We start from the raw sequence: 13,697 nt of genomic DNA on the forward strand, positions 1-13,697 counted from the left end.
CCACTTAGACACACAGCTGAGGACAGAGCCTTCCTCCTGAGTTCACCGCGAGATCTCAGCCACTTAGACACACAGCTGAGGACAGAGCCACAGAGCCTGAGCTTGGCCGGGTCGGGTGCACGTGCACAGTGGGGACGCACACGGTGCCTTCATTACCTCCAGGTCTGGCTCTGGGGCAGGCGGGGCAGCTATGGCGGGCGAGGGGAGGAGACAGGGGAGGAGGCTCAGGACCTGGGCCCACCAGGGCCAACAGTGGACGCAGGCGTTGAGGTGACTCTTAGTCCTAAGGCCGTGAGAAGCAGGAGACCATGAGGTGTGTACCCATCTGTGACCCAAGGCCCCAGGCCACCTAGACTTGGAGGGACCCAGGTGACTGGTGAGCTGGGTGCAGGGAAGTGGGGCCGGGAACTTGAGGCAGGGAGATCTCATGGCAAGGGTCCCGCTGTGACATGGCCCAGCGGCACCACTCCCATCACAGCCCCACTCTCCCTGAGCCTAAGTTTCCCCAACTGTAGACAGAGAGGCCCAGGGTTCCCTCCCAGGCTTGGGACAGAGCCAGATGAGACATCTGAGCCCAGCGCTGCCTGCAACTGGGGCAGGAATTCGACTGCTCCCTCAATATGGTCACAGCCCAGCCAGAGGTAGGAAGCCCCCCCAGTGGGGCGGGATCCTTCCTGCTTCCCACATCCCCACAGGGGCCGGGCTCCAAGCCAGGGCCTCCCCTCCCGCACCCACCAATTCGATCCCGAGTGACCCGTCTCCTCTCTTCTAGGGCTGGGTTTCGTGGGGGGGAGCACTCGCTGCTCTGGGTCTTCCAGATGGTACATCTCCTACCCACTCACCCCGAAGGCTACCTTTATCTGAATCTCATAGTTTACTTCTTGGTTTTAATCTGTTTTAGTGCTGGCATCCTTTTATTGTCTTTAAAAATCTCTTCTAATTTATTTTTTCTTTTTAGACGCAGGGTCTCGCTCTGTTGCCCAGGCTACAGAACAGTGGCGTGATTGTAGCTCACTATAGCCTTGAACTCCTGGACTCAAACGATCTTCCTGCCTCGGCCTCCCAAAGAGCTGGGATTACAGGTGTGAGCCACTGTGCCCAGCCTCATCTAAGTTTTGATCTTTAAAAAGTGCCTATAAAAAAGTTGGCTTAGGCTAGGTGCCATGGCTCACGCCTGTAATCCCAGCACTTTGGGAGGCCAAGGCAGGCAGATCATCTGAGGTCAGGAGTTTGAGACCAGCCTGGCCATCTTGAAGAAACCCTGTCTCTACTAACAAACAAACAAACAACAAGAAAAAGAAATAATTAGCCAGGTGTGATGGCAGATGCCTGTAATCCCAGCTACTTGGGAGGCTGAGGCAAGAGAATCACTTGAACCCCAGAGGCAGAGGTTGCAGTGAGTTGAGATCACACCACTGTACTCCAGTCTGGGTGAGTGAGATTTCGTCTCCAAAAAAAGGTTTGTTGAAAACCTCTAACTTCATTCCCTTTTTCTGTTTTAAATTGTTTAAAATTAGGTTGTAGAGTTCTAGAATTCTCATGTTACTTGAGATTTTTGTTTTTTTAAAGCTTGCATTATTTTCATACATGCGTATCTAATTTTGGTGATTTTAAACCTGATCAAAATACTTCTCCCCTGCTTAACTCAAAGACTACATGCATACGTGAATGTGCACATACTAAATACGTCATGTGCACAGACTACAGACAGGGGTGGGCACGCACATATGCTAGAGATATATGTGTGCATGTGCTAGAAATCATGTGGGCACATACCTAGAGATACATGTATGCAGATGTGCACATATGCTAGATATGTGTGCAGACACCCTAGATACACGTATGTACGTGCTGTGCATATACAGTACACACATGTGTGCACATATGCTGGAGATACATGTATGCGTGTGCACACAGGCTACGTGTGTGTGTGTATCTGTGCAGGGCTGTTCACTTCCAACCCACATTCCTCGCAGCCCCTCTGGGTTCTCACCTGACTCCTAGCTGTCCTCTTCCTTGCTCCTCTCCCCGCTGGCCTGCCTTCCCTTCTCACTCCCAGCCTAGAGCTTGGCCTCGCTTTGGGGGAAGTTTCCCGTTAGTGTCCACCCCATCCAGCCCAAGGAGGAGTTCCTGACATGACATGATTTGCGCGGCCCCCAGAGACCTGGATCCTTGAGAGGATCTCCAAGGGCGTGGGTGCTGGTGGGGTCGGCACGGACCCCGACTGGAGGCCCCGGCCCGGTTCCCAGCCCCTCCTCTGCAGGGTTCCAGCTCCTCCTCCAGCTCCTCTCCCGAAGAACAGGAGGAGGAAGTGGGTCGTTGTGGGGGTGTCAGATAAGCTGTCTGGTCCAACCAGGCCATGGCCCAGACCTCAGGCTGCCCGAAGGAAGGCTGGGTCCATGTGTGAGCGGCAGCCCTGAGTCCAGAGGGTCTGGGCCAGGCCAGGGCCCCCAAAGACACCCCGGCTGCCCTCAGCGCTCCCTCCAAGTACCCCCAGACACTCATGAGAGTGCAGGACAGGCAGAGCGGGGACTCCCCTGTGGGAGGATGCTGGGTCCCCAGCTTAGGGCCCCTCTGAGGCTGCAGACAGCCTCTCCACCTGCAGTGGCCCAGCCCCTCCTCCTGAAGCTCCCGGGAGCTGCTTTATCTGGCATGGGTCACCAGGAGATTGTTTCCACGTCTGCCCGCACTTCCCCAGCCGACCATGACTCGATGAAAGCCACCTCCCAAGAGTGACAGAGGCCGATGCCAGTGACTCCAGCAGGATGGACGGCAGGAGTAGGGGTCAAGGCCAACCCTGGGAATGCTCACTCCCTCTACCGCGAAGCCCCACCCTCTTTGGGGACACAGTGACTGAGCAGGCAGGTCCGGGGTTGCAGGGGTTGGGGATGGGTGTGCCGGGTGTTCTGGTTGTACCTTAAGTCCTGGGGCGCCTACTTCACCCTGTGTGGAAAAGAGCAGGATTACAACAAAATCAGACTCGCAGCACAGCGGGCAGAGGAGGGCACGTCGCCCTGCCGGGAACTGTGCTCTGACCCCGGCTCCCTGCTTTGCCGCCAGCCTGTGCCGGCTTAACAGTTTCCGAGGCTGTTGCTGCCATCATCCCCCTTTCTTCTGTGGTTGGGGTCCTGAAGGGAAGCCAAGCCCGATCCCAGTGCTAGACCTGGCCCCACAGGGGGCCTGCATGCCTCCCCCCTTGGAGGCCCTTCGGCTCAGCCACAGGCTCCGAGCAGCGAGGGGCATTTACAGTAAGCGTCCCCTGCTCAGCCCAAAGTAGCGAAGCTGTCTCTCGAGGTCACGCTGGAGGCCACGCCCCACGAGGCCGAATGCAAGCACTTCCCACCAGGTCCACCTGCAGACCCCCACGGCACAGCCACCCCGGCCACACAGCATGGCACTGGGCCCCATTCACCCCAGACTTGAGGGAGACTTACGAGACTGCCTTTCGGCCCAGTCCTTCCTGGGGGCCCCTCTCTTCCTGGAGGGCCTGGGGGTCCCTGGGGGAGAACAAAGCAGACTGTGTCCTGCTGGCATTCAACCACTGAAAAGATTTCTGGGTTGACAGATTATCTGAGCTTCCACAGGTTTCCTGAAGCCAGGACACAGAACGTTTCCCAGACACAGGGCCAGGGTCCCAGGGCTCATGGGAGACCCCAGTGCGTGTGCAGGCGGCAGTGCACGGCCACGCTGGCAGGATGAGAGAGCAGGGCTGACAGCCCCTCGCTGGGAGACACTCTATCACACACCGGGCTGCGTAATCGCTACCCCTGCGAGAGGCCGTCTGACCGCAGGTATGAATATGAATCAGGCAAGTTCCTGAAGCCCAAACTGCCCTTTACAATTGACCCTGGGGAGCACCTGCCATGTGGCACCAGATGGCACAGGAGGCCTCAGAGCCGATGCGGATGGCGACGCCCATCAGCAAGGTGGGCTGGCTCAGGTGGGGACCGTCCCAGAGCAGGGACACGCCACGGGTGGCCTCACTCCACACTCCGTTCTATGCATCATGACATGCTGCCGAGTGACCCCAGGCCATGGGACACCAGTGAAGCGTGACCCAATCAGCCACCTCTGTGGGCACCTGCTGTTTGTCACACGCCCCAGAGCTGCTGGGGAGCCTGCCACAGGGCCCTGAGACCCCATGAGCCACGCTGGCCAAGCAGGCTCCTCCTGCCCCTGGGCCTCCAGGGGTGCTGACTGCGCCTCTCCCACCCCCACCTGTGGGAATCACTCATGGAGACACTGTGTGGTCCGTGGACCCACAGGGCCAGAGAGGTGGGAAGCCTTGCTTGTGGTCACCCTTGGTCAGCACCTCCAGAACCACAGGGTGACCACGCAGGTGCCTCTGCATGTCCCAGGGCGGCCCAGTCAGCAGCCACCCACCAGCTCCCAGAGGAGACAAGGTGAGAGGGGGCGAGGACTGGGGTGCCCGGTGGTAGGGCAGGGGCCCCCACTCCCAGCAGACAGGGGCCCCGACACTGATGGGGGGGCAGGACTTACCGGGAGACCAGGAATCCCGGGGGGACCCTCCCGCCCAGGCACACCAGGAAGACCTGCGGGTCCTGGGACGTTGGAGCTGTTCATCCCAAAGCGGCCGGGCTCACCAGGCAGACCTGGGACACCAGGGGGGCCGGGGGGGCCGGGGAAGCCTCGAGGACCCTGGACAAGGCAAACACAGATGGTCACGGCCCATGTGGCACCCACCAAGATGACCACGAACCCCACACTGGGCCTGGTCCCGACTCCCTATAGGACCCCAGCTGAATCTTGGGGGTCTGCAGCCTGTTCCTTGCTGGCACAGACACTGGCCAAGGACCACTCACCCGCAGGGCCTCCAGATCACCACCAAAGCCAGACCCCTCCATGTCAATGAACGTCTGCAGAAAAGAGCAGGGAGACGTAGTGCCCAGAGTCTGGCCCCCCACATGGCTCCCGCCTCCCCGCCCGCCAGGCCTGCTCCCGCCCTCTCCCCCCGGCCCACCCCCTGCCTGGCCTACTCCTGGACCCACAAACTGCCTATCAAGCTATTTCTATGAGGAACTGAGAAACCACAGCCCCTCTGCTGCCCCCAGAGAAGCTGAAGGCAGGTGGGCGAGGGCTCCCACCACACCTGTGACCCCTCAGCTCGGCCGAGACCCCACGTAAGCCCCTGAGGGTGGAGCTAATGCCCCCCAGAGGCAGTGCCCACTTTTGAGAAGGGCAGACCCCGGGTTGCAGCCGAAGCCAGGGGTGGGACTCACCAGCTTGTCGTGTCTGAAGGAGGGTCCTGGGGGCCCCGGAGGCCCTTGGGGTCCTGGGGGCCCTCTCACTCCAACCCCGGGGTCGCCCTGGGAACACAAGACAAGCCCATCACACCCTGAGCACGGGCAGCACCCCCACCTCAGGCCAAGGGCCAACACAGAAAGGGGCCCCACCCAGCTTCGAACACTCACCTTGTCGCCCTTGGGGCCCACGTCTCCTGGGGTCCCGGGGAAGCCCTGCGGCCCTGTGTCGCCCTGGAAGACAGCAGCCAGGGGCCCCGTCAGGGGAGGCACCGCCATGGGCCATGGCCTGGCACCCTCTATGCTCATCCCCCAAGCAGGGACCAACGGGAGCTGAGCTCTTCAGGGGAGTCCCCAGGGTCTGGAAGGTAGGAGGGTGCCAGGCCCGTAGAGCAGCCCCAGCCTGAGCCCATCTCGCCAGCCACCTGGGGGAGCCGAGGGAACACCCCGCCGAAGGACATGATGAGTCCCTGATGGCCTCCATAGTGGCTGGTGCTTAGACTGTTACATACGTGTGTGTGGTATGCATGCTGTGTGTGTGAGGGGTGTGCTGTGTGTGTGGAGATATGGTGTGTGTGCATTATGGTGTGTGTAATGCAGGGTGTGTGCATGTGTGTAGTGTGTGGTATATGGTGTGTGCATGTGTGTAGTCTGGTGTGTGTGTGGTATGTGTGGTGTGAGTGTGCATACATGGTGTGTGTGTGAGGGGTGTGGTGTGTTAATCTGATGTGTGTAATGCAGGGTGTGTGTAGTGTGGTGTGTAGTGTGAGTGTGCATACATGGTGTGCAAGGGATGTGGTGTGTGAATGTGTGATGTGTGTAATTCAGGCTGTGTGCATGTGTGTAGTGTGCTGTATGGTGTGTGTGCATGTGTGTAGTCTGTGGTGTATGTGTGGTGTGTGTGTGTGCATGTGTCTGCATGTGGTGTGGTGAGGGCGTTGTGGACCGAGCACCTGCGTGTCTGCTACATGGGTCAGCAGGTGAGGGCCTTGTACCTAAGTGAAGGTCAGTGTTTCAAAGCGTCCAGTGAGCGTGACAAAGGCGGGCCAGGCTCACTGTGCGGATAGGAGGTTTGAGAGTGAGCCTGCTGCTGAACCACGTGGCTCCTGCTCCACACACTCACACACACGCGCGCACCGCCTGGGTGCCCCCAGCCGACTGCCCTGCTCATCTGCCGTGGCCCTCGTTGCTGCGGGGTCGGGAATGACCATTCGGTGGCAGCAGGCGACGCCCCCGCCCCTTCACACCCTCGAGACTGTTTTTCACGTGAACCCTCCCGTCGGACGTTAGCAACTGCCCCACTTCCTGCCGCGGCTGTTCCCAGGTTTTTCTTCGCTGGTTAGCTCACTGTGCTGCTTGGAAACAGTGCTGCCGATTTTTAAAATCCGAATGAGTGTTCTGAGATGGAAGCTCTGACTCTGCCCCCGGCCGCTCCGGGTCTCTCCTCTCTTGTCCCCGCCTCACCCCCACTTCCTGCTTCCTTGCTGTGCGTTCCCTCTGAGGGTGTGGAAGCTCTGCCTTTTCTTACTCCCCTCCTTCTTCCTGGTAGTTGTGGCCTAAACATCTCAACACAAACGCATAACTGCCTGTTTCCTGTCAATAGACTCATCTTTTCTTTAAAGTTTCATTTTCAAAATGGTTTTGCTGCACAGTCTCCTCACTGGGTCACGTTTAAAGAGTGTCATCGGTGGCAAAGCCCCAAGGTCTAAGCAAACATCACAGATCACACGGGGTCAGGAGGACAGGCAGACTCACCGGCTTCCCATCCTCACCAGGGTCACCCTGAGTGTGCAAGAGAAGCCATTAGTGATGGTAAATGACACCTCCTGCCCACCCAGAATCTGCACGTGGAAATGCACCCCACGCTCGAAGTCCCCACGAGGTGGCAAAGACACCTTCCCCCGATGCCCCCGCCCTGCGCCAGGAGCCTCCTCACACCCACAAGGGCTGTGTCTGAGCAGCTCCACCTCCCCCGCCCGACAACCTCCCAGCACCAACCCCGAGCAGGGTCCCAGGGTCTCAGCGACGCTGCTGCCCTGCCCTGATCCCAGCCCATCCCACTCCCATGCCAGCTACAGCCTCTCCCGCTCCTGCCCAAGCCCCACCTCCAGATGGGCCAGACTGGGGGTTGTGAGGACTCACCGGCTCGCCGTCCCTTCCCGGAATGCCATCCTTGCCCGGCAGCCCCGGGGGTCCTTGTGGTCCGGGGACAGGTTGCAATGCTGGGCCTGCAGGCCCCTGGGGACTGACCGGGCATGGGGGACCGGGAGGACCGGGGATGCATGGGGAGCCTGGGGGGCCTGCCCGGCCAGGCAGGCCCGGAACACCTGGCTCCCCCTTCTGCCCCTTCAGGCCGCCCTGGGAATAAAAAGAACACAAGGGCTGGGGCTACGGTGGGGCTCACACACTGCTGGCATGCCCCGCCGTGCCCTCCAGAGTCCCGGGCTGGGCTCTGCTTCCCCTGGTGGACATGCCGGGTGGACGCATGCTGGCACCGTGTGCTGGGCACAGAAGGGCTCCATCAGGCTCAGCAGCGAGTGGCCCAAAATGCCACAGGAACTCTGGTTCAGGGCGGCTCAAGGGCACCAAGAGTGGCCTTACCTCCTTCACGTGGCCGCCTGGGGTCCGCACACTCCCATCCCACGTGGAGACGGAATCTGAGCCAGGAAGCGTCTGAGCTGGAAAGAGAAGCAGAGTTGGCCATAGTCAGGCCCCCCAGGCACCCCCAGCTCTGCTCTCGGCCCCCCTGGGTGCCCCCGGTCAGATCCCCAGCCTGAAGCTGCACTCCCCAAAGTTCTGGCTCCCAGGCACCGGCAACAGGGAGAGAGAATTTAAAATCAGCAGTGAGGCCGGTGTGGCCACCTAAGCCGATGACAGCTGAAGCCTGGGAGATGCTTCCTGAATATGTTACAGGAGACCCAGCCCCCCAAATTCCTTGCCACCAACATGCATTTCCCTTCTCCTTCTTCCCCTCATAACTCGTAATTAAAATAAAAATGAAAACCCACAGAAATCCTGCAAGAGAAGCACAGCGAACACCCAGCACCTGTACCCAGAACCACCATCGGGGCCTCAGCATCTCCCCACCTGCCTCACACACACACGCACATGCGTGCATGCACACACTCTCACACTACACGTAATATACACACACCACACACACGCTCTCACACTACGCATAATACACACACACCACACACATACACATTACACACGTCACACCACACACACTACACATCAACATACACACACATCACACATATACACATTACACACATCACACCACACGCACACTCTCACTATGCAAAATATACACACACCACACACATACACATTACACACGTCACTCCACACACACACTACACATAACATACACACACATCACACACATACACATTACACACATCACACCACACACACTCTCACACTACGCATAACACACACATTACACACATCACACCACACACCCTCACACTACGCATAATATACACACATCACACCACACACACTACACATACACACACATCACACACACATTACACACATCACACCACACACTGCATACACACACACATCACACACATACACACTACACATAATACACATGCATCACACACTGTACACACACACATTACACATGCATATCACACGTACTGTACGCATACAATACACACAATACACATACACAACACGTACCACACATACAACACAACATGCACTGCATGCCACACATATACACTACACGATACACACTACACACACACACTATACACACCACAAACTCTACATACATCACACTATGCATACACCAGACACACACACACACACACACACACACACACACACACACCCCACTTCATCATTTCTTCTTTAGCAGATAGACACATTTCAGAGTTTGTAGTGTTTATCACGATCCTTCCTCTCCTGAATCCTGCGATATCTCCTAAGAGTGACAACAGACTCCTACAAACCGAGGGCCATGATGGGGAAAGTGACGGCTGGTCCCACGTGAGGATCTAACACTCAGCCCATGTTCCGCCCCCCGCCACTGGCCCAGGAAGTCCCAGGTGGCTTCTCTGGGGATGGGGGTGTGGGAGCACCCAGGATCACAATGCATTTCACTTTTCCTCCTTCAGCAAACCGCTGCCCGTGGGTCTGGTTGGCGCCTAGTCAGCCCTCTGCCTGTTTTGAACAGCCCTCACACCACAGACACGCACACCTCACACTACACAAACACGCCACACCACACAGACATGCACGTCACACACCACACACCAGACATGCACGTCATACACCACCCAGAAACGCACCACATACCACAGACACGCCACATACCTCACACAGGTATACCACACACAAGCACACCACACATCCTGCACACCACAAATACCACACACACATCACAGACATCACACATCACACAAGCATGCACATCACACACCACACCACACACCACACATACATGTGCCACACTACACACACATGAGCCATACACAACACACTACACACCATGTATCACACACATACCTCACAAGCCATCACACAAACACGTTACCACGCTCATACATGCACCACACCCCCCATAGTACACACATTCACACCACATCCAGAAAAGAGCTTACCTCCTAATGAAGGCACCGTGGTCTCTTCCTCGTTTTCTTCAGTTCTGGAATCTTCCATGTTGCTGCCTCCAGCCAAGGGTGGAGCGGTGACCGGGGGTGGTGTGGGGAGCCTGGGTTTCAGGGCTGTGCCCTGGCAGATGAGAGGGGAGGTGGCCTGTTATTCAGCTGCAGATGCCCAGTGGAGACTTGCAACGAATACTTAAGATCGCAAGAAAGATGAAAATCCTCTGAAACAGGGCGGTCTGGGAAGCTCCAGGCTGCGGCCGCCCGTGGGTTCCCGGCTTCCCAGGGTCCCAGGCTGCGCCTGCTGTGGCAGGAAGGCTGAGTCCGCCATCACTGCAGAAGGCCCCCGGCGCCTGACAGGCCACGCCACGAAGCTGATGTGTCCCCGCTGAGGGTCCCCATGGGGACCACATTCCCATGCCCCTCTCCAACCGAAAGCGCCAGGCAGGGCACAGTCACGGTGCTGGGCCTCCCCGCCCCACCCCGCCCTGCTGCGTGTTTTCTCAGGTGCCGGGCTGGGGAAAGCTGCGAAGGTGGCCGCCTGGATGACCGCCACGCTCACACCCGTCCACCCCACGGCGGCCACCACAAGCTCATGGAGGGACGGGGGAGCGGAAGGCCAAGGCTGCCTCAAGGCCAAGGAACGTGCAGGGTCGGAACCTCGTTCTAAAGGAACGCCCTCTCGCCAGAGACATGCAACAGCCAGGCGGGCAGGGGCGGGGCCTGCCCCAGGTTCGGAGTGTGTGCCCAGCCAGCGCGTTTCCAGCCAGGAATTCGCCTTCACGGCGTCGAGTGAGCTCCTGGAGCCTCCAGGCCTGTGCACACGTGCGCACCCCGCTGCTGGGAGGGGCTTCCGGGACCCTGCAGGGTGGGCTGGCCTCGCCGGCTACTCACCGTCTCCACCCTGAGAGGCTCCCCGGCGTCCCCAAGCCCGCTGCCGAAGTCTCCAGATGCCTGAGGGGTTTGAAAAGGAAAGGAGTAGACATGGCGGCCAGGCCTCGACCCCAGCAGGCCTGGGAAGCAAAGGAGGCTTCTCTCGCCTCTGCCCACCTCGCCCCTGCCCTGTCCAGCCCTCCTGGCGCTCATGGAGGGGCCGCTAGGGTGGGCATGCTGGCCCTCCCTGCCCGGGCACCATCTGGGCTTCAGTGAGTGACGTTCAATCAGGTCGAGGACAGTGACGATTCCAAAAGTGCCTTGGCTGCCGGTCAGACACAGAGAGGCAGGGGACACGCTCCTCTCCTCCGACCGGAGCCCTGCCCTGGAGGAAGCCGTGCCACAGACGTGCCCCACAGGGTTCCCTGGCGGAGGCCCCACTGGGCCAGGCCTGGGCCAAACGCACGCCAAGCCAGCCAGATGCTTCAAACTTCATGAAAACCCGGAGGAGAAACATCCTCAGGGCCCGCTAACGACCTGCAAGGGCAAGGTAAGCCACGGGAGGGGTGACGCAGCCAACACCTCAGCGACCCCCAGCACCCAGCACGCCACACCAGGGAGCCGCCTTGTCACAGCAGCTATGTAAGCAAGCCGGCATCTTCTGGCATGTTCCAGGTAAAAACAACAGAATTGTCGGGCAAAACATAGAAAAAAACGTGAAAGTAACACAGATATATGCACGCTACCCACAGCCCAGCCATGCTGTGTCCTGCCCACGCTGCCCAGGAGGGAGGCTGTGGGTCCACGTCCATGCAGACACATGGCGACCTGGGCCCTGAATCAGAATTCCCTGCAGTTCCTCACACCTTCTGGGACTAGCGGAGTCTCCACTTAGGTACCATGTGATGCTGCATACTCCACCAACACACACACCACACACAAATACAGAGACACACACCATGCAGACATGTGGACACAACACACAAGACAGGGACACCACTCACACACACACACACACACACACACACACAGCCCTTGGCCTTAAACCCTGCGTCCCAGGGATGGAGGGAGCCCCCTGCCCGGGTCCTGGCAGTCACTCACCCCATCCGAGTCATCGTCCTCCTCATCCAGGCAGTGTACCTGGGGGTCCCCATGCACCTTCAGCTCGGCAATCATCCCCTAAAGGCAGAGAGGGAAAGGGGTCAGCAGCGGTCCTGAGATAGCCACAGCAAACCCAGCGCTGCCTAAGCTCCAGATTTCAGCAGGTGCAGAGAGCAGGGGAGTCTCGGACAGGGCAGGGGTCTAGGGCAGCCTCCCTGGGGGTGCAGTGCCCCTCATGGCGGGAAGACGTACTGGGCGCTTTTGTGTGGAAGGCACCTGGCTGGGCGGAGGCTGCTGCCTCAGACTCGGTGCATTCGAGGCGGCCAATGGGCCACCGAGTGCTACAGGCTTAGAACCACAGCAGGCGTGGCTCAGTCCAAGGCCTGGGAGAGGGGCGGGTTCCAGGGGTGGCAGGTCAAGTCCGGGGAGCTGTACACACACTCCAGGTGGCCTCCTTCCCCGACTCGGACAACCAAGGCAGCGCCGCGGCTTTGCTTTCTTTGAACTTCACCTTTTCATAAAAAACCAAACCTGGAATTCCGCCTGGGACAAAAGCGCCGCAGACGTTGGGAGCAGTTTCCTGGGTCTCTGCGCCCATTCGTCCAGAGCCGATCTCACCCACCCACTCGCACACGGCTCCCTCCAGCATTCCCAGTCCGGGGCTGAGCACCAGGGTGCCCGCCCCTGCCCTGTCTGGTCCTGGCACGGCCAGGGGTATAGGGCACTTCCCGGGATCCCATGAGACACAGGATGGGGACACTGGGCAGGGGCACGGGAGCACACAACGTCCTGGATCTCATGTGAGCCACCTGCCGAGGGAGAGGATGCCGGGAGGAGCTCCGGCAGGAAGAGGGGCTGCCACGTGGGGGCCACGCACGTGACCAAGGCCTCCGCCCACACTGTAGCTTCTGAATCCCAGCCCAGATTTCAGAGCCAAGCCTGCAAGGCCCACTGGAGCCTGGAGCTTCCCACGCCGGCTGGGCCCCAAAACCTGGGACGGGCTGCCGCCTTTGGCACCCAGTCTCTGCCGTGTGCCCGTGGTCCGACGGACACTTTGTAAAAGTCTTTCCCCATGGGGAAATGACAGGCTTGTCCACATGGGTTTCTAGTGTTTTCTTCATTTTTTATTTAACATTTTAATCATTTTTGTGTACTTTTTCGAGACCGTATTTCATCCACGCTAGGAGACACATCTTCATAGCTCTCGTAGTGGGAGGCTCTGGGTCAGGGGTCAGCACAGCTTTTCTGGAAAGGCCAGGACGTGGTTTCCGTTTTGAAGGCTTCCCATCTCCTGAAATCTGTGGCCGCTCTCCTGTGAAATCAGCCAAGGACAACAAGGAAAAGACCAGGCGTGGCCGCTCCAACGAAAGTGTATCCTTGGACCCCGAAACCGGAATTTTACATGATTTATATGTGTCACAAAGTCTCTTTTCATGCTTTCCAGCCTTCCAGAAGCATAGGCGCCATTCCAGCTGTGGGCCGGCGGGCTCCGAGGCTGTGCCGCAATGCTGCCTTTGCTCCCTGGGCCACTGGAGCCATGTGCTGGGAGCTTGCAACACCAGACGCCCCGTGTGCCCCAGCTCCTCACTCAGGGCACCGCTCAGGCCCCTCCTCGGGAGAGCTAGAGCCTCCTGGGATCCGTTCCACCCCAGCTCCAGGTGCTGCCTCCACGCCCGCCTCCCCTATGCTGACAGCGAGGTCTGTGTGCGCGTGCCTGTGCTCGTGTGTGTGTGCCTGTACGAGCGTGTGTGCATGTGTGTGTGTGCGTGCCTGTGCGTGTGTGTGCATGCCTGTGCTCATGTGTGCTTGTGCAAGTGTGTGCCTGCCTGTGTGTGTG

At 58.8% G+C, this 13,697-nt stretch overlaps 1 protein-coding gene across 3 annotated transcripts in view; it reads right to left on the reverse strand.

The window, feature by feature from the left end:
* COL18A1 (collagen type XVIII alpha 1 chain) overlaps window positions 1-13,697 on the reverse strand; it is a 54,392-nt gene that overhangs the window by 24,181 nt on the left and 16,514 nt on the right. For 2 of the 3 annotated variants that reach the window (XM_032276709.1, XM_032276708.1), the window contains exons 3-14: window positions 11,861-11,938; window positions 10,781-10,840; window positions 9,884-10,013; window positions 7,863-7,939; window positions 7,404-7,619; window positions 7,017-7,043; window positions 5,433-5,495; window positions 5,241-5,327; window positions 4,824-4,877; window positions 4,501-4,659; window positions 3,435-3,497; window positions 2,917-2,943 (exon numbers count right to left, since the gene is read on the reverse strand). In XM_032276709.1, coding sequence (XP_032132600.1) covers window positions 2,917-2,943; window positions 3,435-3,497; window positions 4,501-4,659; window positions 4,824-4,877; window positions 5,241-5,327; window positions 5,433-5,495; window positions 7,017-7,043; window positions 7,404-7,619; window positions 7,863-7,939; window positions 9,884-10,013; window positions 10,781-10,840; window positions 11,861-11,938 — 1,041 coding nt within the window. Of the gene's footprint in view, window positions 1-2,916; window positions 2,944-3,434; window positions 3,498-4,500; window positions 4,660-4,823; window positions 4,878-5,240; window positions 5,328-5,432; window positions 5,496-7,016; window positions 7,044-7,403; window positions 7,625-7,862; window positions 7,940-9,883; window positions 10,014-10,780; window positions 10,841-11,860; window positions 11,939-13,697 lie in introns of all 3 variants that reach the window. The other variant, XM_032276710.1, reaches the window with a different exon arrangement.

The sequence above is a fragment of the Sapajus apella genome, unplaced genomic scaffold, assembly GCF_009761245.1.
Source record: "Sapajus apella isolate SASKATOON/1434 unplaced genomic scaffold, GSC_monkey_1.0 scaffold8, whole genome shotgun sequence".
Taxonomy (NCBI): Eukaryota; Metazoa; Chordata; class Mammalia; order Primates; family Cebidae; genus Sapajus; species Sapajus apella.